The sequence below is a fragment of the Scatophagus argus genome, chromosome 8 (genome assembly GCF_020382885.2).
Source record: "Scatophagus argus isolate fScaArg1 chromosome 8, fScaArg1.pri, whole genome shotgun sequence".
Lineage (NCBI taxonomy): Eukaryota > Metazoa > Chordata > Actinopteri > Scatophagidae > Scatophagus > Scatophagus argus.
The window spans coordinates 19,537,184-19,564,784 of NC_058500.1; the positions used below are offsets into that span (position 1 = coordinate 19,537,184).

General features: G+C 40.0%; 1 protein-coding gene across 5 annotated transcripts; it reads left to right on the forward strand.

The window, feature by feature from the left end:
- Positions 1 to 411: 411 nt before the first annotated feature.
- trim33 (tripartite motif containing 33) lies at positions 412 to 26,703 on the forward strand. 5 transcript variants are annotated; one of them, XM_046396636.1, is made up of 21 exons: positions 412 to 1,057; positions 5,613 to 5,731; positions 6,872 to 7,025; positions 7,332 to 7,464; positions 8,688 to 8,804; positions 8,911 to 9,025; positions 10,528 to 10,674; positions 11,118 to 11,235; positions 12,144 to 12,427; positions 15,483 to 15,677; positions 18,184 to 18,240; positions 18,426 to 18,626; positions 18,837 to 18,969; positions 19,319 to 19,382; positions 19,925 to 20,069; positions 20,690 to 21,120; positions 21,462 to 21,573; positions 21,655 to 21,729; positions 22,184 to 22,336; positions 24,134 to 24,184; positions 25,942 to 26,703. In XM_046396636.1, the coding sequence occupies exons 1-21, from the start codon at positions 481 to 483 to the stop codon at positions 26,164 to 26,166; spliced, it is 3,606 nt and encodes a 1,201-aa protein (XP_046252592.1). In that variant the 5' UTR covers positions 412 to 480; the 3' UTR covers positions 26,167 to 26,703. The 5 variants fall into 5 exon arrangements, with proteins under 5 accessions (XP_046252592.1, XP_046252591.1, XP_046252593.1 ...); XM_046396635.1 differs by having other exon boundaries at positions 413 to 1,057; positions 19,919 to 20,069; XM_046396637.1 differs by lacking the exon at positions 24,134 to 24,184 and having other exon boundaries at positions 413 to 1,057; positions 19,919 to 20,069.
- Positions 26,704 to 27,601: the final 898 nt, after the last annotated feature.

The window sequence follows — 27,601 nt, forward strand, 5'->3', positions numbered from 1 at the left end:
AGTCCAGATGCAGGCCGTGTTAATTACACACACAACCACTCTTTCATTCCCTGTCCTCCTCTCCTTCTGGCGTTGCGATGAGACAAAAATTGTGAAAGCAATGAATTATGATATTTTAAAACATGATTTTTTTTTTGTATTTGCTTTATTTGTCTGACAATAGTTAATACAGTATTGTCAAAGCATCCTGTATAAGATTTACAATACAAGCATGCTATATCATGTGAAAGCAAATCATGGAACAAAAATATTTGATAAGCCAAGGCATAGTTAACACAATGTCATGGCACATTATCAGAACACTATAGACGCAGTGCAGTATATGCCAGTTTGCTTTGATATGGGTAGATATATAGATCGGGAATTACATTAGCAAGCCAATAAAGACAGTCGAGTTTTGGGCGACGTCACGGCGTAATCATACGTACTCCTGGTCGGAAAAGTTACGCAGGACGTGCAGCGGTTCAAAGAGGAAGGAAGATGGCGGATAACAAAGGCGAGGAAGATATGGAACCGTCTGCCAATTCGGACTCAGTGCCTTCAGTGCAAGACAATGAGCAAACAGAGTCAAAGGACGAAAATGCGGTAATAATCATAGAAGCGATTATGAAGGATGGAGACGAAACAGAGTCCAGCGACAACGCTACCGAGGCACCTACACCCACCATCGACGGAGGGGACGTTAGCAGTGGCGGGGCGGCTGGTGCGCGGAGTGAAGCCAATGGTAGTGCTAGCAACGCCGTCAGCCCTGCTGGGTCCAACTGCACCAATTCAGAACCACCGGCAACTGATGCTCTAAACGCCGGAGATGGTTCTGTTGGTGGACACACTTCTGAAATGTCTCCCCCTTCTACGGCTCCAGCGGCTACACCGGTATCCACTCCCATTAATTTATTGGATACGTGCGCAGTGTGTAAACAAAGTCTTCAGAACCGTGACTGTGAACCAAAACTTCTGCCTTGTCTGCACTCGTTTTGCCTAAAATGTATCCCGCAACCAGAAAGACAGATAAGCGTACAGGTACCGGGACCACACGGGCAAACTGACACACACATAGGTGAGTGTTTAACGAGTGAGTACAACGCGTTAGATCTACCTGTGAACACTTCTCTCTCTGCTCTGTCATCCAAGTGAATGTAAACGAAGATGAACTGCTACCTGTCAGGAGTTAGGGCTTCATTGATATAGCTAAGGATTTGATCAGAAACCCTTTAAATAAAACCACACCGATGCTTACCGACCAAGGTGTTGATTTTCAAACTAATGCGTTGCGCTGAAGAAGTTGACGCGTCTGTCTGTTGTTAAACACACTTCTGTCTCCATCCTGAACCTGTCATTGGTCCAACCGTTAACCTCTTCTTCCACCGTAATATACACAAACAGTGGGAAGTGAGCCACATGTGGACCAAAGCGATCAGTTGAGTTTTACTTGGGTTAAGAACTGTCAAGAAATCAGAGCTAAAAGTGCCTAGTCAATGGTGGCGATAGATAGATAGAGAGATATACTTATCTATCTATCTTATCTATATTGATCCCAGGCTGGGAAATTGCAGTGCAGGGAAATTGCAAGAATTTGCAACAGACAGTTCTGTCATATCTGCCATAATCAATAGCAAGTCAATATTAATTTGACATATTTCCAATGCTATCCTGACATGCCCGCCGCTCTTACAGTTCATCTGTCTATATGTTTCACTGAGATGAATGGATGCTGATCAAACAGTGTTGCCTGCTATTCAAACTGATAATCCACAACTCCATATTCAATAGCAGCTAGTAGCAGTAGAAAATAACTGTTAATAAATAGTTAATGTATATAACTTTTTCATACTGAAAAGTTATAACTTTTCGACTCCTTGATATCCATATGTCATGTTTACATGTTAACAGCATTTTACCCAATGTCCCCGAGGGATCAATGAAGCATTTCTGATTCTGATTTTATACTTATACTGTATACTTGCTAAGTTGTTATGTAAATGACATGTATCAAAATACGACTGTGGGATATCTCTAAACTACCATCTGTTCTCTAGTAATTATGAGATTCAGATCTCTTCAGATTTTTTTTCTCGTAATTTTATGTCATAGGTAAGTCATTATGGGATTTTAAAGTCAAAATATAAGTTCTCAAATGTATTTATTTGGTTTTTAATGAATGAAATCACTACTATTTATGATATCATGTAAGTGCATGCATGAGCTTGTCTTGTTAACATTTATACCTTACTGCTCTCAAAAGATGCACACATCATACCGTCTGCCTAGTAGACTCCATGATGCTGATATGTTTTTGGAAAGCTTCCATGTCAGATACCTGGCAGAAGATCCCAGTCAGTCAACTATAGTTCAGCTGGTTTATCAAAAGCTTCACTCAGAGAGCAAGCAGACTTAGACTAAAGCAAAATTGTTCAATCAATAATTGTCCTCACAAAGGTATTTGCTCTCTTGACTTCAGCAAATTAAACCTCAGTCTTTCCATCAGTTGACAGTTTCTACTCTATCAATAATATGCTGGCAGATGTCTGGACTCAAGTACAACTGATCTGAGCACTGACAGTCTACACAAAATAAGTGTCGTATTTCAGTTCAACTTGAGGGACCTTAGAAGTGTCTCATGGTGACATCTCATATTGCTCTTTATTGCTCTAGTTTCCTACTCTTAATTCTCTGAGCATTACGGTTCAAATTGGCTCAATATAATTTTGTTAAACTTTGTCTCAGTGGAAAGTTTTTAATGTCATAATTTCTAAATGCTGTTTTCAGGAATCATATTAGTATTGGTTTCAGGAGAGACTGAGGATCACATGGTCTGAATTGTATTTATGGAAATGTCTTGTCACTACTAAGGATTGCTTCTGGGGTAAAACTATTGCTGTACAAAGCTGTATTTTTCGATTCCGTAGATTTACTCATTCCTACAATTTGAAACTTATGTGGAAAATGTTTTCACTTTAAATGTACCTTTAGCCACAGATGCCTTGAGACTTGGTCATACTTGGACTAGAATTATGGAGGCTGGGGTCTAAAAACACTCAAGTTAATACAGTAGTGAACTATGCATCTGTATCTGTATCTTTTTTCCCCACAACTTTCCTCACTGTGTGAAAGCCTGTCATAAACTGAAAGGAAATTACTAATTAAGCATTTTCACCTTAGCACTCAAACCCCACAAAAGTTTGTTAGTAACTATATTTATAGCATTGATTAACTTGGCTTCATATAAACGTTGACAGCGTATGTCATTCCTGCCCTGGTCAGAACATTTAACCAGACTGATGATTGATGGTATTAAACCCAGTGTGTTACCTGGTTAGAGGGAAGCTGGCTAATCATATGTTATCAGAATATATGGTAAGCTTTTATGTGATAGATATTTGGTGAAGGTGCATATTTATTAGTGAAGGCATACCAGGTCAGTATGCTGAGTTCAGAGGCAACTTCACTGTACTGACTAATTCATTCATGAATTCATCCTCACTTTCTACTTCCCTTTTCAAATGCCATCTGTAATAGCTGCAGGCAGCTTATAATGTTTAATTTTCTTATTGTTTTTTCCTCGTATAGACCTTGAAAATCCAGAAGTACCTGTTGAGTGTGAGAATGCTTTAACTCATGAAATCCTACCACCGTCTGCTTGATGGCTAGATCAGGTTTTGTTTTTGTCATAGCATTGCTCAATGCGTCGCAAAAAAGAAATGCATAAAGATAATTAAATATGACTAAGATTCAAATGATTTTCTGCTTGATCTGCTTGTTATTTCGTCTTATAATCTAAATAAATTGTAGAAGGGTCCATCAAAGCCAAATCTCCTTTGTAGTTTCCATATCGACGTAATTACACTCAGCAGTGTTGAGTGTTGAGTGATTATATCTGCCATTTCTACAAGATAAGTGAGGTTCCCTGTGATTTCTCATTTCCTGTATTTCAGGAGAACTGATGGTGTCTTGATCCCAGTTTAAGCTGTGGTGGCAGCCTGCTCTTGTCTATCAGTTGTACTAGTCATACCAGAACCTGCAGAACGATTAGGTTAATATTTGGCTAAGCTGTAGCCAACCTGTTATTGGTTTTAAAAGACGCTGATAGTCTTGTTTCCTGTCCATATTTTCTTTAGCTTGTGTGTTGATGTGAAGGTAACAGGGTATACAGAGGTGTAGCTGAGCATGGACTGCTCTAGTTCAGAGTCACAGCTGTGTGGCACATTTGTGTATATGTGTGTGTATTTAGGGGTTGTGTGGGTTCCTCAACACAGTCTCTGTTCAGCTGCTCTTAATCACCCAGGGACCCATGCAGCTGGAGCCTGCACAAACCGGCTGTGTGCTGCTCAATCCAGTGTAGTCCAGCTCAGACTGGCTTACACCGGTTTTTGTCTCAGCTGGAGGAATGACATAACTATTATGCCGACTCAATTTATATAATTCACATGAAATTTATTCTTGTGCATAATAGACATATAGAAGATAAGCGGCAAAGTTAATGTGCTGAACTAATTATTTGTTGGGGTTTATGATTCAACTAATTCCATTAACGAAGCCAGAGAAAGTGATTAAGTGAAACAGTTCTTGTTGTTTGGCCATGTGATTCAATAGTCCAATAAAACTGCCAAGGACGACTAGATTGAATCTTATAGAGGCAACTGCTAAATCACTTATGCCAGGTGAATAGGCTGAATTTTTAATAACAACTGGAATTTACCTAAAGGAAATTAGTAGAAAATCTGCTGGAGGCTTCTTGTTAATCATCTTGTATGGTTTGTCACTGCCCATTTATCTCAAAAGTGGGCCACCTTTCTATTATTGGCTGTGGCTTTTGCTGAAAATTGTGACAGAAGGGCAAGGGCTTTTTTTTTTTTTATAATTTAAACCCTTGTACCTTTTATCAGCCACTGCTTTGATGATACCACGAAATGCAGCAAACAGTTATTATATTGCTTTCATCATCTATTAAATGCAGCTTTGTTGATGTGCAAAATTCTTGATATGATGTCTGTCAATTTATCTTTTAAATTGACAAACATCATATATGTAATTCTTGACACAATTCAAACAGGATCCAAAAATGATTTATTTCTTACCTTCAAGTGGGGATTTGGATGTAAACATCCCACATCCCTCACTTTGTCTCCACTTTTTTTTCATCAAGCTCTCTCTGCCTTGTCCTCTTCTGTCTCATTTCTTTGTCTGCCCTTGAGTTGGTACCTATACAGTGAAATGATTAACCCCCCCCCCCCCCCCCCCCCCCCCCCCCCCCCACACACACACACACACACACTTTGCTCTAAAGGTGCAAACACAAACTGTGTACACCGTGCATGATGCATATTATCTGGTCTTTGCCCTCCCTTGTCCCAAAAAGAAAATCTAGGGAAATCCCTGATGAAGCAGGACTGTTAGCTTAGAGTTAAGGTGGGGTTTCAAAAGAAGTCAGATAATAACATATGTATGGACCTCTCTTTGATGATGAGTGCTTTTTTGGCTGGGTTGCCATTTTTCTTCAGAGATCAGTCATCAATGAAATGTCATTAAGCACTGAATTTGAAACCCAGTGTTTGACCTTTTATTCTCATTTGACTTGTGCCGCCCTCATTTCCATCTTTTTTCTGTCTCTCTAGTAAATGTTATGCGCTGTGCGGTGTGCCACCAGGACTATAAACAGAGTGACATTATTGACAACTACTTCGTCAAAGATACCACAGAAGCCACCAGCACATCTGATGAAAAGGATGCACAGGTATATCTAAAGAGTTGGACTTGTGGCCGTGTTTTATACATGGGTATGACTTTATCAGCGTTTCGCGCTGAAGTTTTTCCTCTGCTGTTTGCAGGGGTCTTGGCATAATCTTGGGTTATATTTTTTATTTTCTAATGAAGCTAATATAAGGTCAATTCTTATTTGGTTCAGGCAGTTGTATTGAGATATGCACAAATTCCATTTAGCCTAGAACAATATAAATACTAGAATCATATCATATCATACACTTTGAAATCAGTCATGTTTTTTTTCTTTTGTTTTTCCATTCAAGTTTGTATTTTTTTCAATTACTCATGATAGATTGAGCAAATTGCAAACCACACAGACACATAATACCTGTGTTGTTTTAAAACAAAGAGTACTCTTTGTACAGTTTATTTTGTTAATATTGCTGTCAGTAATTCTTGATGGGAGGACAAGCCTACAGCTGCCTTTGTGCCATGACTTAATTGATAGTTGCCAGGAGTATATTAAAGACATGTTTATTCTGTGTCAGGGGTTTGTCTGGCACTTTGCTGGGGTAAAATCAAAGAAAGCGTAATCAACCTTTATTCCAAATACAGGATGGAGATTGATTTTCTTTTGTTTGCTCTGGTTTTCCTGTAGTGCCACCAATAAAACCACACTGTGCATGCCTTGATTCAATGCTCCCAATTCATATGAACCAGTTGATTTTAGAGAACCATGACCATCTATTTAGTGTCCCTATCGGATCAGACTTTTCAAAAGATTGAAATTCCTGACTCCTTTGTGAATGAATATTATTTATTTGACAAAATTATAAAAGATCTATAATAGTACACATCCCATGGAGTACCAGGTAGTTTAGGCTTTAATATGCGTGTATGAGTGGCTTTCCTAAGCAATAGATGCACCTGTATTTGAACTACTAATATTAATAAGTTAATAATAAGCATTAATAAGCATTTTGAGATCACAAATTTTTCTTCAGTCTGGAAGGGTTTTATTTTGCCCCCAAATAAATGTTGTTAAAATACTGCATCAGTGTCAAGGACACATCATTTGAGCTGAGGACACATTTGTAGAAGTTTATCATTCATCTACAATACCGTTCTGCATAAAAATCATTTGGATGCTTATTGGTGGTTTCTTCTCAAGGTGTGCACAAGTTGCGAAGACAACGCGGGCACCATAGGCTTTTGTGTGGAGTGTGGAGAATGGCTGTGTAAGACCTGTGTGGAAGCCCACCAGAGGGTCAAAATTACCAAGGACCACAAGATTCACACAAAGGAAGATGCTGGCGCTGCCCCTGGTAAGATTGCTGACCAGCACAGTGAAGGACTGACTAATTTTCACTGAAGCTGAAACTGCAAAAGCCTTAGCAACACAAACTATAGTTAAAGCACAGCAAGTGTGGTGCTGCTGCTGACAGGCTATTGCCATGGTAACAGTGCTGCAGAGTACGGTAAATGGTACCTCTAGCTGGGGGACCATACATCCTGAAGCTTTTGGATGCTGTTTTTCCTTTGTTCTGTCTTTCTTTCTCCTGTTCTTATTATTAATTGCCCTCCCTGATCCAGTTGAGCTCAGTGGTGTCCCTTCTCTTGTGTATCCATAGAGTCTGTAGGTACGTCAGGACAGAGGCCGGTTTTCTGCCCGATCCACAAGCAGGAGCCACTGAAGCTCTTCTGTGAGACCTGTGACACTTTGACATGCCGAGACTGTCAGCTACTAGAGCACAAGGAGCACAGGTAGCTCAGCATCTAACACATCCAACGTACTATTTCATTATTACTAAAGCTTCTCTTGTCTGTCAGCTTCTTTAGCTGATATGGTACTGGTATTTTGTCGTGCTATTTCGAACGTTTTAGGCCATTAATTACCATTAGCATTCACTGGCCATTGCTTTCAGGTCATTTCGGTACATTATGACAATCAACTGCAGAGAGCTGAAACATGCTTGAGATAGGTAATCCATCACAGTGAAATACATGACCACCTTAATGTTTGTGTAACTGGGAGTGTGAAGCTTCCTGCCAATCTGTCCATCACAGTAGTCACTTTGGAGCGAGATGTCTTAGAGGGACAACAAACAATGTGACCCTGTCTGACTCATTTTTCCCCACATCATGTCACTGTCTTAATGGGCCTTAAACGATCACAACAGCAGTTCCAGAACCACCTGATGAAACTAACTTAATGCAGGGGATGATGTAAGAAGAAAAACTGGGAAAGAAAATTTCAGTGTCATTTACAATAAAAGACATACAACAGACAAAAATGACACTGAAATCCAGCAGCAGGATCACAGCATATCCAGTACTTAAAATCCAATAGTAAGTCTAATGCGAGTTCTTTCCACACCTTGTGCTGTGCGTGTTTTTGCATTGGCCACAAGTGCATTTGTCAACATATCTACCAATCATCTCAAGGTGTTTAATCAAATCAGAAATGCAGGGAGCTGCCCAAAGTTATCAGCTGGTGTAACTGCAGGAAACTCTGAATTTGGCACGCTGTCAAATCTTCAGCATGATTTGGTTTCCCACTAAGCCAATGGTAGATGATACTAGTAGTTTGAATTTCTTTTGGTTTGAATCTTTGAGCCCTGTTGCTTTCTTGTTTGAGCCATCTAATCGTTGATTGTTTTACATCTTGCAAGATCAATGGAAACTCTCTGCTGTTAACCTTCCACAAATCAAAGGAACCCTCCCCCAGTTCTCATAAATCTTTTTCACATGACTGCGAGAGACTGTAGTTCCATTCAAACATGGTTCCTTAGTACTTACGATGGACATGTGAACATTGCCAATTGACAGGGTCTTGTTTTGGCCCATTAGTTTTTATATGTGAACTCTCCTTAGAAACCAAATATAGTTTTTGACTATACATCTTATTTTTACTTTATACAGTTAGTCCGATCATTCATTCAATACATCAAAAGTTGTTGGTGAGAGTGGTGCATCTCACCTCTCAGGTACCAGTTCCTGGAGGAGGCTTTCCAGAACCAGAAAGGCATCATTGAGACCAGTGTGACCAAACTACAGGACAAGAAGAACTACGTCCATTACTCTGTTTCTCAGGTGCAAAGCAGGTGCGACTCTTTCATCACCAGCTTCCTCTCTTGTGCTACCTGTTGACAGCATGTCTATTGGTGGTTAGTCTCTACATGAATTATTTGACTGTCTTTTTTCACCCAGGTTAAAAGAACTGAATGAGACACAGAAGAAGGTGGAGCACGAGATTAAAATCGCAGTATTTACTCTTATTAATGAGATCAACAAGAAGGGGAAGTCTTTGTTGCAGCAGTTAGAGGTAAGAGAATATTAATCAAAGTCAGTCTGGCTAAAAAACAGAAGTGCTTCAGAATCACTCAGAAAAGATAATGAGTACAGTGATTGTCATGGATTTTAAACAATAGTTTTTGTGTGCATAGACTTACTGTCAGTGAACTGAAACATACAAAGTTTACTGACATTATGTCATATTTTAAAAATGTATGGTTTGCAAAAAGCTTTTGTGTGATTTGTGTGTTTGGAGTCTACACATTGAAATATGATGAGACTTCTAGCAGCACATTTTCACATTGTGTCATCTTTCTAATTTATTATCTAACAGTGCATATAACCAGTGCTGATGAGAGAAAGAGAGAGACAGGGTTAACGCAACTCTCTGTATGGCTCTGGACATTATGTAGTGTGACTGTTTTCTTTGAATACTAATTAACAACTAATTTAGTGATTATTTTTAATAAGATTTAATAGATTATTATGGCCACTAAGTAAAGAGAAAATATTACACAGTTGAAAACATTGGATGATGCTTGGTGTAACATTATGTTACAGTGGAGCATATATTGTCCACTGCAACTGACATCAATATGTATTTTTTTAGGGTGGGCCTTCTTTTAGATGGCTAAAGTGCGTTTTGCTGCAGCCCTGGTCCACAACGCTACATTTATTGCTTAGCTTCCTGCAGCACTACTGCTGCTTCCCCCAAAGTAAACTTGGGCCATGCTGATTGTTGTCTACTGTAAGCTTTGTTTCCGCTGTCTGTTTTTCTCCTTTCAGAAGGAACCACGTAAAATTAAATTACCGTTTTTCTGACTGTTGGTCCACAGTCTCGTCTCTGTGTGTGTGTATCTCACTCACTTAGTTGAAGCCCTGGCCCTGTAGCCCCAGAGCTGTTCAGTTGGTTATTCGGGGTTTATTAATATTGAATGTGTTGGGTGTCCAAATTACACCAAATTCTATACTACTTGTTCTTGAGTCCCCACCAGTACACATGCCGAGTGTACAGTCGATAGGAGGAACAGTTCTTGAGATATTTGGAAGACAGACAGAGATTTCTTGCTTTACATTTAGATATTTAATATATATCTTGATATTCTGATGCATTTTCTGTTTAATCTAATATAGTTTTCATTCATTTGCTCTTTTATACCCTTCTGCCTTACTACAGCCTTGCTGTGATTTGTTTCTCCTGCATATATTTGTAAAGTTCTATCACCGAATCCAATTTGTTATATGTTACACACTCTTACATGTGGCTACTTCCCCATTTGCTGTGTTCTTATTTATTTGCATAGTTTGTCTAAGCTGCATTCTATTAAGGCGTACTACAGTAACTGAAGCTCCCCATCAGGATCATTAAATTTGAATCTAATCGTATCTAATCATCTAATCCATCACTGTGCATGTGCAAACATTTCTGCAATAGCTGGTAAAGTATTTTGACTTGCTCAAGACTCATTCATTTAACTAGGATGCTGAGAGGCTTTCAGTAGTCCTTTAACCAGAATCTCCATTTCTGTGTAGAGTGTGACCAAAGAGCGCTGTATGAGACTTGTGGCTCAACACAAGGATACCACCCAGCTGGCCCAACAGATAAACCATGTGCTCAACTTCTGCCATTGGGCCATCACTACTGGCAGCAGCACAGCATTGCTCTACAGCAAGAGGCTGGTATGTTTCTTTTGATGTTCAGCAGTTTGTGAAGCTATAGCAGACTTTGTCCTCTGAACAAAACTTTATATTACAGACAACATGACTGATTTGCAGTCATGATAAGACTTCACATTTGACTTTTGATGGATCCAATATTTTTGTTGTACAAAGGAAGTATTACCAATTTTAGGTTTAAATCCTGATTTTGAGGAATGTTTGAGTTATGTCAGCATTTGACGTAAATTGTGATCCTATCATCATCATCATCATCAGGTGTGAACAGCAATAAACTATACGATATAGGGCCCTAGTTAATATATTTTTCTGGCAGCCTAACCACCAGTGGCAGGGTTCTACCGTTGCTGCCCCCAAGCACATGTTGACATATGAGCTACCTGTTGCTCTGACACAACCATGCTTATTCTGTGTGTGTGTGTGTGTGTGTGTGTGTGTGTGTGTAGATCCTATTCCAGCTTCGCCAGCTTTTCAAGGCTAGACTGGAACCAGCACCCCAGGCCAATGGAGTTGTCCGCTTCTTCTGTGATCCTACCTTCTGGGCCAAAAATGTGGTGAATCTAGGTGAGAGAGGCCTATTACCTTATTTTCCCACATCAGTCAATATTTCCCTTTCTTAAATATTTAAGTTTCTTATTGATTTATTCTGATCAAGCTTAGGACTGAGAACAGTCTTAGGCCTTGATCACACTGAGATTCATCAGGCTTAGTCACTGCATAAATACCTTGGACAGAACAGTGTGGTGCACCTGTGAAGCAGGGCTAGAGTTTGCAACTGGGTGCTGAAATGTAATTAATTGAAATCAGAGTGCAACCCCTGCATCTTGAGCTGAAAAGTAAAAATTATTTTAAGCGGCAGAGGAGAGCAGAGCGTACAATAGGCCCAGGATTTAAAGTGATGATAATGATCAAACGTTTGACTGTTGCTCGCTTTCGGCGAGCCGGGCACTTAGGGGAGCCTAATAGGTCTCATTGTCACAGCATGCACGGGGAAAAAGCGGCGCGTTTGAATGTTGCTCCCCTTCGGCAGCTGGACACCTTGGACAGAGTAATAGCTCTCATTGTCACAGCATGCACGGGGAAAAAGCCACGACTGAGGGTCGCGGTGACCACAGCCAATGTCTGTGTCAGTTCTGACTTTGAATTCAGATTTATGATAAGGTATGCGTCATGGGGGGGTCTCAAACCGACAGTCACTCTACAGTCAGGCTTTATGGGTTACATGTAGGCCGCTCTATTGTTCTCTAGAGCACATGGCCAGAGATCCCAACACTGGTGATGCATTTGTAGCCACGTGTGATCAACTGCTTAATTTGCCACTAAGGTCCTGCTGTATAATGGCCATAAATGGATTGAATATGAAGCAGTAAGCAATTAATTAAGGTACCCTGCAACATATGTAAAATAACAGAATATTTCACTGCTGTCGAGAGCATGTGCACGTACTTTCATCTCTCTTCTTCTTATTGTAGGTAATTTGGTAATTGAGAAGCCTCCTCCACCTGCGCAACCCCCCAATGTGATGGTAGGAGGACAGCCCATTTCAACAGGCCAAGGCCACCCCAGCAAACACCCAGGACAGATCAACCTGGCTCAGCTCCGGCTGCAACACATGCAGCAGGCAGCCTACGCACAGCAGAAACAACAGCAGCAACAACAACAGCACCAGCAGCAGATCCAGCAACAGATGCGCATCGCTTCCCAGATGTCCCAGCAACACCCCAGACAGGCGGGCCCACCCATGGTTCAGCAGCAGGTACAGAAAACATTCACCAATCAAGGTATCACTGTCAGTTAAAGTGCAAATCTTTGCTCCAGCCAGCCGCTCGAGTGAATTCAACATTTTCTTAGTGCAACAGATGGAATTTTTTTTTGTTTTTAATGTATCAGTTTATTTAGTTTTGCTTGAAATTCTCTCCAGACATTTCAGTTCATTTAATCATTGTGCACATCATCATACACAAGGAAAACATAAACTTTGAACTTGATTGATCCAGACAGTAAACTCTTCATTACCTTTGTTTTTATTTGGTGTTATTATATCTTGTGTGGTCATTCATTTGTGAGCAGGAACTGAAAATTTATCTTAGTGGCAAGAACATCATACTTGTACTATTCAAGATTTATAGGCAGCTGCTAAAAAGCATTGCATGCATGGATTGTATTTTCACTAAATCAAACCAAACAAGCAACAAGTAAGCAGGAAACAAACCTAGATGTTATGAATATTATAATCGGAACCTAAAAGTAAATTTGATGAAAATAAATCCCTTTGATGAATTACCATCTTAAACAAGGTCGCTTGAATTTTATTTGTATTCTGTACTGAAATAGATGAAAATCTGATCAATTGATTACCTTTCTTTATTTTCTTTTTTGATGACTATTGATCATGATTTTAGTCTTTTTTTTAAAAAGACAAAATGTCCATCATAAAGAACCAAAACCCAAAGAGATCTCTTGATATTGTCCTTGTCTTGATATTGTGTATTGAAGTTTGTCCAATAAACAGTAAAAGCCCAAAAACATGTGATTTCTGTTAGAAAGTGGAAAGCAAACAAATCGTAGCTATAACCGCAGAACCAGTGGCTTTCTAAAGGATAAATGACCGGTTTCATCGTGATGTAATGTTTAACCTTTTCTTTGTCTGCCACAATACAATTTTGATTCAGTGCAGCAGCCTGTGATTGATATGGGACGATATAGTGAAAGTGAAAGTATTCATGCCGCTTCGCTTTTTCCACATTTTGCTGTTACAGTCTCACTCCAAAATGGATTAAATTAAATTTCTCCCACACAATTCTACACAAAATACCCCATAAGTTAAAAAATCTTTTGCAAACTTATTAAAAATAAAAGTACATAAGTTTTCACACCCTGCGATCAATACTTTATTGAAGCCCCTTTGGCAGCGATTACAGCCTCAAGTCTTTTTGAGTATGATCCTATAAGCTTGGTACCCTTATTTTGGGGCAGTTTCTCCCACTCTTTAACGCAGAACCTCTCAAGCTCCATCGGGTCAGACGGGGAGTGTTGGGGCATAGCCATTTTCTCCAGAGATGCTCAATAGGATTCAAGTCTGGGCCCTGGCTGGGCCACTCAAGGACATTCACGGAGTTGTCCCGAAGCCCCTCCTTTGTGACGTTGGCTGTATGCTTAGGGTTGTTGTCCTGTTGGAAGATAAACCTTCACCCCAGTCTGAGGTCCAGTGCGCTCTGGAGTAGATTGTCAGCGAGGTTGTCTCTGTACATTGCTGCAGTCATCTTTCCCTCTACCCTTACTGGTCTCCCAGTTCCTGCTGCTGCAAAACGTCCCCACAGCATGATGCTACCACCACCATGCTTCACAGTAGGAATGGTATTGGCCAGGCGATGAGCAGTGCCTGGTTTCCTCCAGACATGACGCTTGTCATTCATGCCAAAGAGTTCAGTCTTTGTTTCATCAGACCAGAGAATTTTGTTTCTCGTGATCTGAAAGTCCTTCAGGTGCCTTTTGGCAAACTCCAGGTGGGCTTTTATATGCATTTTACTGAGGAGTGGCTTCCATCTGGCCGCTCTGCCATACAGGCCTGATTGGTGGAGTGCTGCAGAAATGGTTGTCCTTCTTAAAGGTTCTCCCCTCTCCACAGAGCAACGCTGGAGCTCTGTCAGAGTGCCATTGGGTTCTTGGTCACCTCCCTGACTAAGGCCTTTCTACCCCAATCATTCAGTTTAGTTGGGCGGCCAGCTTCAGAAAGAGTCCTGGTGCAAAGGGTGTGAACACTTATGTACATGTTATTTTTTTGTTTTTCATTTTTAATAAATTTGCAAAAAAATCAAGCAAACTTGTTTCACTTTGTTATTATGGGGTATTTTGAGAATTTTGAGGGAGAAATTTAATTTAATCCATTTTGGAATGAGACTTTAACATAACAAAATGCGGAAAAAGTGAATACTTTCCGGATGCACTGTACATGTCCATGTAACACAATCAGTTAATGAAGCTGCCACCCCTTCTTTTCTTTTGGACATTTAAAAAAAAAAAAAAACATAGACAAAACAATTGTTTTTGCTAGTCACCATTATTGTCTTAAGTCCATGACATTTTACATTGCATAAATGACCATAGCGGCTAGTAGACTTTTTCCAAGTCATAGCTTCATAAATATTATAACATAAATACTTTATGCTTTTTTTTCTCGCCATTGGTTTGTCACTGCACTGGTTGAATTTCAGCTTGCCTGCACATTTTCTCAGCCTGACAGTGTTTAGACAGAGTAGCTGATATTGCCTTAATGAGAGCAACAAGTTAGCCAACGGACAAGTGAGATGCCCTGCCAGGTCCATTGTGTTTCCTGATCTCCTAAAAACTGTCTTTCCTCTGGAATCCAGAATACACTCTTCTGATTAATTCCCCAGAGGGGACTAAATATCCTCAACGACTTTTTCTTGGCTGCTTGCCGTTACCAGTCTGATGCAAGCACTGTTTAAATGTTTAGGAAGGAGGTGTGCTTTGACTGAATGAGTGACGAAGACGTGTTGTGGGAATTTAAAAATAAAAATGACTCTTAAGGATGTTTCACTTTGTATCTATCATATATCATTGATCATTGAATCGATATATCGATCCAGACTGATGGATTGTTGACTCCTATAAGTTTATAACTGATATTTAATCCATCATTTCCATCGTTTTCCATTGTTATCAGCAGACTTATCAATTACCAATTATCATGCCAGCACTAATATTTGTTGTTTGCATAAATTACCACGATTGTATTGATCCAGTGATTTGATTTTCACATGGTCTGTGTTTATGTGTGATTTTGACAGCCTCCAAGGCTCATCAGTATGCAGCAGCTACCAAGGGGGCCTGGGGGCATGAATGGTGGTCCAGGTTCCGCCATGTACCCTTCGTCCCACCATATGCGTCTCCCAGGTCCACCACAGGGCAGAATGCCCACGGCTCAGCCGAGACATAACGGACAGCATTACCCCCCCATGATGCAACCTCAGCTACAGAGACAGGTCAGTACCAACACACTCCATTTTTGCTGTATGAAAACAGATGAAATTTGTTTTACATTTGTGAAAAGAGTGTTTACTCCAAAATATCAGTCCTACTATGACAGCAGTAACTATATAGGAACACACCTGGCAGTATTAGCATTATATTCTTAGTATACCGTTTTAGTAAAAAAGAAAAATCTTTTTATCAATGCAAACAGATATCAAACAGAAATTGGGAATACTGACATTGTGATTGTGGGGTTTTTTAGAGTTTAGGATAAGGTAATTAAGGGTGACACCATTGCATATTTTGTTCACCAGCAAACACTAGCACGTATTTATCAACTGTGAAACATCATCCTCACTGCATATGCTGATCACAATTCTTTTAAATAAAGTATGTTTATATTATGTGTTATTTTATGTTAATAAGTGTGAAAAAAACAGGATGTGGCTCAGTTCTTGTTATCTGAGTTTGAACAAATAGCTTAACCTGGAATGTTTTAGATGTATATGCTTAGAATAAAGGTCTGGTGGCACTGCTATCATCTTAACAACCTTAATAGGGGTGTCATGATTTTGATTCAAAATCGAAGTTTGATTGGAATGAACTAACAAAATCAAAAGCAGGATAAGCAATTGTCCCACTATGTTTTTCTCTCTCTTTTTAACTTTAGTTTTTAACTTTAGTTAAAAAGAATCCCAGAGGGTTGTTGTTTATTTTCGTGAACTCTGGATTCTTTCCTACCATTAACCTGCAGAGAGCCGCCAACAAAAAGTCAAGCTGTTGTAAAATACCCTTTTTTCTTTCTTTCTTTCTTTCTTTTTTTTTTTTTTTTAGAGAAAATTAATTAAGTTGTCATTGTTTAAAATAAAGGATATGTTGATCAAAAAATGCTTAACTTCAATCAAATCATAGCCTAAAACTGAAAGTCAAATGGAATCATGGATTTGGGGAATTGAATGCACCCCTCATCACTCAAGTACTGCATTCTGAAATGCCAGTAATAAAACAGAATCATTTAATCAAAGTGGTATTTCTTTAACAATGTGTGCATTATAGCATACATTTAAATACAAAAAATGTGACTTTCATTTTCATGTTTGAAGATTGCTTAGATTATTACTAATTAAATTCAATGACTCAAAAACCTCATTGATAAGGCAGGTTACTCAAAGATGATGATGCTTTATGTCAGTGTTGGGTTGTTTCTGCTGCCTTCACTTGGTTGAATAAGCAGTTATTGTTAATGGGACTTTCCGTAACCTGAAGATTTCTTGTCTACCACTGTGTTTTATAAGCTGTAAGTTTTCAGATATATTTCATCACAAAGTCAATGGCAAGACTGCTCTCATCATTTTGCTCTGTTGGTTAGCCAGTGAAGTAAGCGGCTGTGAGAGAGACAGAAGAATTGGTGCTGATATTGCTATTTACTTTCTTTCATGCCAGTATGAACATCGGATGTAAGGTTATATACCAATGCAGAATCCAGTTCTCTGCTTCCAGTGTGTCAAACCACTGTTAGGGTGTGTGTTTTATCTCAATTTCAGTCAGATGTCTGCTGTTTTTATTGTTGTTATTGTAAGAACCTGTTCTTAAAACCAAGTCTGCAACAATGGCTACATATTACATCGTGTATTACTAAGTTCCTGTTGTGAAAAGGACCATTACATGTTACATTTGCCCACTGGTTTTGATTTGTAATTCCACTGACTTCTCAAAACAAGCCTGGGAGAATACTACTTTTGTTCAAATGATAATGCAAACTGCTATGTCTGGCCTACAATTTTGACAAAATTCAAATTTAAATGCCAAATTCCACTTAGCATTTCAAGTTTAAAGGGGCCCTGCGGAGCTTTTTTGTTTTAAACAAACAAAAGTGATTGTTACATGCTGTTTTAGCCTACCAAAATGCATTGTGTGTATTGTTTACGGTCTAACAAACATTTGCAAAGCCAATTTTTTAAAAAATATTTTAAGTCCAGAATTGCTTACATTTACTAGTTTGCAGTTGTCTTTTATCCTGTCTTAGTTTGCATATTGCAGCTAGACTGTTACCGCCACCTGTAGATCAGTGGAGTAGTGTGACCGTGATGGCATTCTTGCATGAACTAAACAAATTCAATTATGATGGGGTTATAATTGGGAGTGTGCTGGAATTTTAATTTTGGCTGGAAAAATTGGTTTTCAAACATGGAAATGAAAAGTATATTTTTTAATTGTAATTTAGGTGCACAGAGAATTACATTTGACCATTCCATACCCAAGACGCAGATGAGCAAATCAAAATAAAGTTGTTAAATTTAAAAAAAGTTGTTTACATGAGCCATAGCCAGGTGCAGATATATTGTTTCTTGACTCTCTTTGCACTGCCTTAGTAATATATCTACTCATATGAAGCTTATTATTTTCTTAACCAAGTTAACTAATGTGTGCAGTATGAAAATGTACATTTGCTGCCTGCATGTAAGACTTGGTAAGAGAGACCTCCACTATATCTAGCCCCTTTTTCTTTGTGTACAGATGTCTATAGAATCTGAGATGAGCCACCAAAGGTTTCGTTTCTTACTACAATCAGGGGTTTGGCACCTTTTTTCTTACTTTGTCATTTGTGTGTCTCGTGCAGCATGTGTTATCATCAAAATGCATGATCATGCAGACATGAATATTGATAAAACTGAGTGATAGAGGTGTCTCATTGTCCTCCCTTTCCTCCTCCCTGTCTTCTTATTTTCTCTCCATCCCTCCTCTCTTTTTCTGTGCAGCATTCTAACCCAGGCCATGCGGGCCCTTTCCCGGTGGCATCCCTACATAATGCCAACCCCACAAGTCCAACCAGTGCCAGTATGGCTGGTGCCCACGCTCACCGCAGTCCTGCCAGCCCTATCATAGGTCCCATCGAGCTCATCCCCTCTGTCACCAATCCTGAGAACCTGCCCTGCCTACCTGAGATCCCACCCATCCAGGTGCCCTTATTTTAATTATGTATGTTTTTTCTCAACTAGGGTAAGATCTGTAACATTTACTTTTTATTCACCTGGTTCTTTTGGATCTCTTAAACTTTAATTCATTCAAATTTTCATTAAGTATATTTCTTTACAAAATCTAGCTGAGCTCTTGAGTAATGTGATACTGTTGGTATTTTCCCTGCTCCTCTGCTATTCTCATATCGCTAGCTGGAGGACGCAGGTTCCAGTAGCCTTGGACACCTCTTGTCTCGCTACATCACAGCCAGTACGCAACATCAGCTAGGCTCAGTGGACATGAATCCCTCACCTGTACTGTCCACGCACTCTTCTGGATCTTCAGGTAGCCACACATTCAGGGAGAGGGACTCCCTTTGACATCAACTGCCATTTACACCTGACAGAGCTTAGAGCAGCATTACATCTATAATACACAAAATAATTTAATGTATAAGCCTACCTAAATTTAATTTCCAGAGAATGCCGTGTGATGATATGCCATTACTATGTTATAAACTGATATAGAAAACATTTTGGGAGTGAAGTGCCACCCCTTCATCATATCTCTTTCCTAGACACTGTGTACATCTCCATGTCCACTGTAGAGAAATGCATGAAATTCATGCACTTACACAGTAGAAAGTGATCACTGCTGCTTCAGCATCTGTTTTCCATCTCATTTCTGTCTGCAGGTCCATCAAATGCACACACACCAGCACGACCTTCTAGCACATCCAGCACAGGCAGCAGAGGCAGGTGAGAAGATATGAAGTTATTCACTGAACATTTTACATGTTGACACCAGAACGGTACACTGACTGATAAAGGTGTTAAAGATGAACTGGCATGTTTACAGCATGCTTGCACACATGTTTCCCTCTTTCTGTATATTACCCCACTACACGATACAAATAAATAAGAGGAGGTTAGTTGGATGATGAGTAAGGTCTTGTGTTTTTATCTCTTAGCATCTCTTAGCAGCTAAAGTACTCTTCTTTGTCACACAAGAACTCACAAATCCCCCTATAAAAATGTCAGTTTTTAGCCCTGGTTTACACACTTTGTTAAACACTGAATACCTCACTGGGCCATCATTCACTCTGAAGCAAATAAAGCAAACAAATTCTTTGTTCTTTGCTCTATGTGGGGACTGAAGTCACTACAGTTATGGTCCCTGTGCAATCTCAGTGAATGTAACAAGTAATAATTAGTAGTTAATTGGTCTTGTGTTGTTAATAAACGGTTGCGTCAATAATTTCTACATAGTCTGTTATTCTCTGTGCATGTTCAAGCTGTAGCTCTGCAGGCAAGGCGGGGCCAGGAGGTGGAGCTGGGATGGAGCAGGTGAAAGTGAAGCAGGAGCTGGGTACAGACGACAGCTACAGCTGTCCAGCTGCTTCTCTGAAGACAGAGCGGGGCAAAGATGCCAGGAGTGCCTGCATGGTATGAAGACTGTTCATCAGTCAAAGAAGCCACAGGGTTTTTGAATGCTGTAAGATCACATTGCTGGTAGCTGGTTATCTGTACTGCATGGCATTTACGTCTGGCTTCCCCTGTCACAAGGGCTCTCCTTCCCATAGCTTCTTGTAGAAAGAAAACCCAGGAGTGCAGGAAGACCATTTTCATCTAAAATTCCATTAACATCACTTTGTTGACAGGAAAGTTTAGTTATTTATGATCCTTCCCAGAACAACAGGCAAATGTCTGACGCAGGATAAACACCCGATGACTGGTAACATTAGCTAAATGGGCCAGAACGAGAGCATCCTTCTCACTACATTAGTTTCAGTTAAAAAAGGTTTTGCATGAAATGGTCATTGCTCTACTATGCATAACTATTCAGACAGAATCCATCAGTCTTTGCCTTGGACATAATCAGATATGCCCTGCTCATCAATATTAAGTAGCACAGAAGATTGGTAGGGTCACAGGGAAAACAGTAATTGCTAGTAAAATGGGAATGCATTGATGAATTGATGAGTAAAGTGTTAAGTGAGGAAATAAACTTTGTTCCCAAGATTATCATGGCATTATCTAATGCTTCTGTATGTGCTTCCCCCAAGATGAGCAGTCCAGAGAACAGCCCCCTTCCAGTATTGGGAGTCGTATCTGCAGGCCAAGATGCGCTCAAGGCTTTAGGGGAGCGCATCAAAAAAGAACCGGAGTCTGAGACCCCTTGTTCTGGACTAAATGGATCCAGTGTTGCCACCTCCTCTCCCTCCGCTACCACTATGACCTCCACTACCTCGTTATCCTCTGAGAACAGCAGGAGCACGGCTGGAGCTTTGCTTACTAATGGAAACTTAGACAAGGGGACAGACACCAAAGGTGGCAGAGCGTCGGCTGGAACAGACAACTCTGTTGGGAAAGAGGAAGACCCCAATGAAGACTGGTGTGCTGTCTGTATCAATGGCGGTGACCTGCTGTGCTGTGACCGCTGTCCCAAAGTGTTCCATATGAAATGCCATGTACCCACCATAAAAATCTTTCCAAAGTAAGTGAACAGTGTAGGTGATTTTTGTTTTTATATAACAACAGTCAAACTGCTGTTGAACACTGTCTGGGTACGCTTACAACTCACACACCTCCAAACTTAATGACATATGACCAGTATTGTTTTAGGCAATGTGGATGCCTGATTTGTACTAACAGGACTATATCAGCGGACATATTCATCATTCTAAACCCAATGTCTAAATACACTGCTCCACATTATTCTGAATATTTTTTGACTGTGGCTGCTGTTAATTGACCATGCCGGTGAAAGGTTAAACACAGTTAAACATAACGGTAACCCAGTGTCTTCTGTGCAATTTATTTATTTTGACTTGTCAGGGGTGACTTTCTCTGCACATTTTGCCGGAGTATCATCAACCCTGAGATAGAGTACTGTGACGACAGCAGGAAAACCAGTGGCGAGCAGGGCCTGAGTCCCCAGGACCAAAGGGTGTGTACAGCCACCAAACCCTCAAAAGACTCGTAATGATCAGTATGAGGCAGCTAATTCTCTCTCCTGCTCTGTCTGCAGACATGTGAACGCATCCTGCTGCACATCTTCTGTCATGAGCTCAGCGTCGGCTTCAGGAAACCTGTTCCCAGCTCAGTAAGTGGCTCTGCATGACTTACACACACACACACACACACACACACTTACTTACACATGCAAATCAGCCGATTCTACTGCCTGATGGCCTATGTCCTCTTTCTTCTGCCCTGGACAGACCAAAAAATGTAAAGATGAAGGTTAAAACCATCTGTGACACAGGAAAAAAAAACCTTTTGTCTTTTTTGCCACTTTATTCTCTTTTCTTAATTCAACCTGTCTTCTAACAAGCTCTGGGTGTGACCAGTCACAAACTGTTTGGGAAATCAGTAGATTCCCATCCATAGCTAATATTCAGGCATCAATGGTACAACTAATTAACACTAACTTGTGTCAAGAAATCCAAACTGTCCCAAAAGCCGAAACCTCAGTTACAGTGTCTTTTGAGACTGTTGTTTCTCTCAAATTGCAGGCCAATTTGCAGATGTTGTCTGACCCACTTTTATTCATTCAGGTGCCAAACTACTACAAAATTATCAAGCAGCCCATGGACCTGAAGAAAGTGAAGAGGAGACTGCAGTTACGGAGCTCCCAGTACTACAAGTCCACCCAAGAGTTTGTGTCTGATATGCGCCTGGTCTTCAGAAACTGTGCAAAGTACAATGAGGTGAGTAGCATGGGTCTTGAGCTTGCTTTGGGGAATGGCATCTGCTTGTGTGTGTGTGTGTGTGTGTATAACAAGGGCTAGACTGATATAAGTCTTAATCACCAGAAGCTATTTAAATGGCTCAGATTGAATTATTGACCAGTTCCATGCTAGGCTAAAACATGAAGCATTTAAATGAATGTTTATTTCACAACAATGTACTTCACCTATGAAATGGATAGCTAAGCAATAAACAGTGTTCATATGTCAATGGTAGGTGCCATACATCACTTCAATGTGGCCAGAGTTGGCAAACCAGTATAGATATATATATATATATATATAATTATATGTATATATTAGGCTAACCCTCTGAATACACAGTCTGGCATTAGAAAAGGAAGTGGTGCTTACTGCCTGCATCATCCATAGTTTCTCTACCTACTAACACTGGCTGTGGGAGTAATGTAAAGGTGTCACTGTGCTGTCTTCACACTGGCTGCAGGAACACTGTCTGAACCCTATTAACACTCTGTATCACAACGATAAGCCACAGCTTAAGAGTTTTAATGTGGTCACATCACATCACATTTCACCTCTTCTTTATGCATTTCTTTTGTTAAGGAATGATGTCCTTGCATGTATTGGATGTATTTACTTCACTGGGCTCCTTCATTTGGGTGCTGCTTTGGGTATCACCTATGAAACCACGTGTTTATGCAGTGGAACACACTCTTGTTTACTGTCAGTCTGTCATTTACCTTCCAACCACACAAGAGGGCTTTTAATTTATCAAGAAGTGAAAAATGTCTGGATCCAAACAATCCTGAGACATCAGTTCATTAAAGTCCCTGAGCCTTGCAGGGCAACCTCAAAAATTTACAGCGAGCACAGTAGACTGAAGAATGGTTTTGGTAATCCTCGAGACACCTTGTGTCATTTTAGTTTACGTGACTCAACAATATATGACTTCATCACTGTAATGTAATTAGATTACTCAGTTTGTTTTCAGTTCAAAGATTACTCAAGCCCCTCTTCAGGCAATTAGACAGTCATTAATTAGAGCATAATTACTCATGTGACTCTTCAGGTAACAAAGGGCACCACCCATGGCAACAAATATGAAGGTCTTGCATTGATGATAGACTGAAACTCTTTTCATTGTTACATCTTCCAGAAGTGAAGGCTAAACAATACTTATTCTAACAAATTGAATTTGTGTAATTGAAGAGCCAGTTCCTGTTTAACAGCCATGTGCTTCAAATATTCTACCTGGAACAGTTGTCACTGAGTGTTGGGTAGGTAATGACTGTATAAAATAGCGTATAGAGGGGAAGAAAGGCTATCATAAATTGTGAAGGCAAGCCCTGGAGAGTGGCAGTACTTAAAGCACCGGTTAGTGGAGGGCTCTGATAATGTTGATGATTGATTCATTCCTGTGATTGTATCAGACACCATTCCACACGCATACTATCACCACGTAGAATCCTAAAGTATGCATTTATTCACAAACAAGTGGTGAAAAAACATCAAAGACCTAATTGTAAAAACTGACATTTGTTCAAGTAGGAAATGTGTTGTGAGCAAGAACAGTAACACCAAAGTGAACTAGATGGATTTAAAAATCTAAACCTAACACTAACTGCAAACTTGTCTTGCTGTTAATTTTTGCTGTAACTACTTGGTGATGCACAACTTGTGGGCTTGAGCACAGTGGGCCATAAACAGATTTCTGATCTGTTATTATCTAACCTACCTGTGCTGTGAACTCTTTTTTCCCCCCCTTGCTGCTTCACTATTGTTATTGCCCCTCTTTAGATGTCTCGAATAATCCAGGTTTATGATGAGGAGAAACAGATTAATTCGAAGGTAAGCCATTTCAGATGGAGCACAGATGTCCTGTCCCCTTCCACTGAGGCTCTAAGAAGTGTTTTTGCCCTTCATGTCAGAGAATTCATGAGAAGCAGACTTCAGTATTCATACGGTTTTAATCTACAGTGATGATACATAAAAGGTAGAAAAAATGCATCACATTCTTTCCATTTAATTTTAATTAAAGATGATAAGAACTAAATTACAGGGTGTCTTGAGAAAGTCTAAAAATGTATCCATGTGTTATTTGGTCAAATTTACTTCAGAGGTCTTTGTGTACACTTCCTTAGAAAAATTATTTATACCAGTTTCATGAGTGCAAGCAAGTGCAGCAACATGAAAGGAAGAGTCTGAAAATATGCACATTTATACCTGTTCTTTTAATTTTATTAAACGTTTAACCCAACTCCTTTGATAATCGACTCTTCAGTCCGCCTTTGTTTGTAGCCATTCAGATCAGGTATAAAGACGTTTGAGTTACGATGTGGTCGGACAACACGTACAGCAGTAGTGGTGTGGGGGTGTGTCTACACAAACAGTTCATTCTAAGATGCAAAACAAAATGTAATGTGGATGACTTTTTATGTTATTAGGGCCTTTGCTAACAGTAGTTAACCTTGGGCAGCTCGTTTTCTGCTTTCATCACATATATTTAAACTGTCAATTTTGTATTTTCTCTTTCAAATGCATTCAATTTCACATGTATTTTCACTTTCACATGTATTAATTTAATATTATGAAGAGCATATCTATCCAACATGAAAATGAATGGTAATGTGAGAGCATGCGTCTTCACAGCATTGTAACATTAGGTGAGTAAGCAGACAACATGTATGCAATTGTGTGTATGCATATAGAGAGATGGGTGTCCTAGTTTTTATTTTGAAATATGTGGATGAGTATGTATCTGTTAAGTGAAACAGTGAACAGTTAACAGGCTGCAGTGTTTTGCTGCCCTTTGTGATTGAAAGTTTCAAACATGATTCGCATCTGAACACACCTAGGATCACTTACAGGTGTGGCTGCTTGTGATCAGAAATATGCTCTGTTGAACCTGTGTGGTGATGAGTGAAAATGCACGCCTTTGAAAGCCAAGTGTGCATACACGAGCGAAGCATGCGAACATGGCAGACCCAAAACACAGAATGGCTCACCCTGCCCATTGTTGTATTTAGTTCCTTTATGTTCAAAACATAATGAGCCAACAGCTGCCTGAACATCAGGCCAGATTTCATTTTCTAGACTTTCTCGTCGTGTGAGTGAACTGCGGAGTTTGGAGCTCATCTTGTATTTGTTTCAGTGGATCGTGGATTTTGGTTAGGCATTAAGGCTCTTCTTTTCATGTAACATCTGCAGATTTTTTTTTCCATTAGTTACTAGTGTTAAAATGATATAAATGTTCATTTTCTCTGGAATAAATGGAATTGAAGGTTTTCAACAACTCAGAGATTGTGGTAAAAATATAAAAAGTATTTAGCCAGCTTGATTATAATATTATATCTCAACTCTGAAGTGTGGAAATGCTTCATGGAGCCACAGTGGAACGGGGCAGCAGGACATCTCTGCAGCAAGGTTGAGCCAGGGCCACCCTGCCAGCAGGAGTGTTAACCTAATCTAATTTGTCTCCTCATTCTCCTCTTCCTCCTCCCTACTTCAACCATTCATTCCTCCTGCTCAATGGTACTCTCACACCTGCTTCCTCCATATCACTCCTCACTTTCTTCCTCTCCCGTCCTCTCCTCCTCCTCTGGCAGGCGGGGTCAGAGATGGCGATATCTGGCGAGGCAGTGAGTCTGTACTTTGAAGAAAAGTTGAAGGAGATGTTCCCAGGGCAAAGCTTCCCTGAAACACCTGAACCCGAGGAGACCCCTGATGTGAAGGAAAAGGTGGAGGATGATACAGACGACTCTGAGGACGACTTCTTACAGCCCAGACGCAAGCGATTAAAAACAGACGATAAATTGCTGCACATCAAGTGAGAACAAGCCTCAAAAGAAACAAGAGAACTGAAAAACTGTCTTCCTCTTGTACCATACTTCTCCTTTTGGAGGCAGCAAACAAAAAGGACAAGATTCGCTGTACAAACTGCTTGGTTTGTCTCATCCTTGCCCTTGAAAGAGTTACTATCAAAAATGTTAGACATCTGCCTTTATCAGAATTCTCGAGGACAGAAACATAGAAGAGCTGCATTCCCTCCTTATTTCATGAACACTTGGGAACTCATTTGTACAGAACTTGAAGTAGGCCTTGTTTTGCAGTAGTTAAGGGTTGGTCTTTTTTTCTATCATACATTTTCATTTGTAGATTTGTTGTGACAGTTGCTTTATAAAACATTTAAATCTTCTGTTCTCAATGTATTATATCTATACTTTGACATGAAAAAATAGCAAGTATTTGTATGAATTTGTGGAAGCGTTATGTAAATAAGAGAATCTAGCCCACTGAAGGTATTCCTACAGTATAGATGTTTGGGTGCATCATCAATAAAACCTGTTCCTGACATATATCAGAGAAAATGTGTGATGTGGAGTAAGTTTGGGGTTGTCAGAGAGCTCTTTAAGGAGTGGTTTGCCCAAATTTTTCTAAAAAGAAGACACCAAAACATGTTCTGGTATACCCTAGTGCAGGTAATTATAGTTTAATTTGTCCAGGTTTCAAGATGTCCATCTTCAAATTAATTGCCTCCACTGCGATACAGTGAAGGTGTATGGAACATCATATTTGTTTGCAAACTTAAAGGCAACATCCCTTTACAGAAATGTCATCCCCTTTGGATAATCCACACACCTGTCAACAGCACAGTAGGAAATGTAAAAGTGTTACCAATAACATCAGGCCAGGCAACTTTATTTATATAGTCCATTTCATTTACAGAGGCAATTCAAAGTACCTCGCATAATGCATTAAAGAGGTGTGAGAAAAACTTAAAACGTGAGATACACGAGAGTGTATAATGAGAAGTAAAGGTGGCCCAAGCTGCTCCATGTCTCTGCAAGCGTGTTTGAGCCCTGCGGTGCGCACTAACTAAACGCTGCTGCAGTGGCTATGTCCTGCTGTCCCCGGAAGTCATGCCAGGGTTGCAGTCGAAGACTTTATTTTGCTAAGGAAGGTTGCTGAGTGAAATGACCCTTAAGTATCCAAACGGCAGCCACGGTAAGAGCTGAGCTACGGCTGAGTGGTCAAAAAAACAATGACGTGCTATGTCTTTTCTCTGACACCAAGGAAAAGCTGTGATGAAGAATGCACAAGGACTCAGGAAAACATACCCACATGGCTAAATGAATCCATTGCGTTTACATAGGGCCTTGATGACTTGTGGCTGTAGTTTGGGGTAACAATATGTCCTTTCTTTTTGTAAAGGGTGGTCCAAGGTTCCCTGTGCTAAAGGACAGAAGAAGCGCTGAAGCACTCATG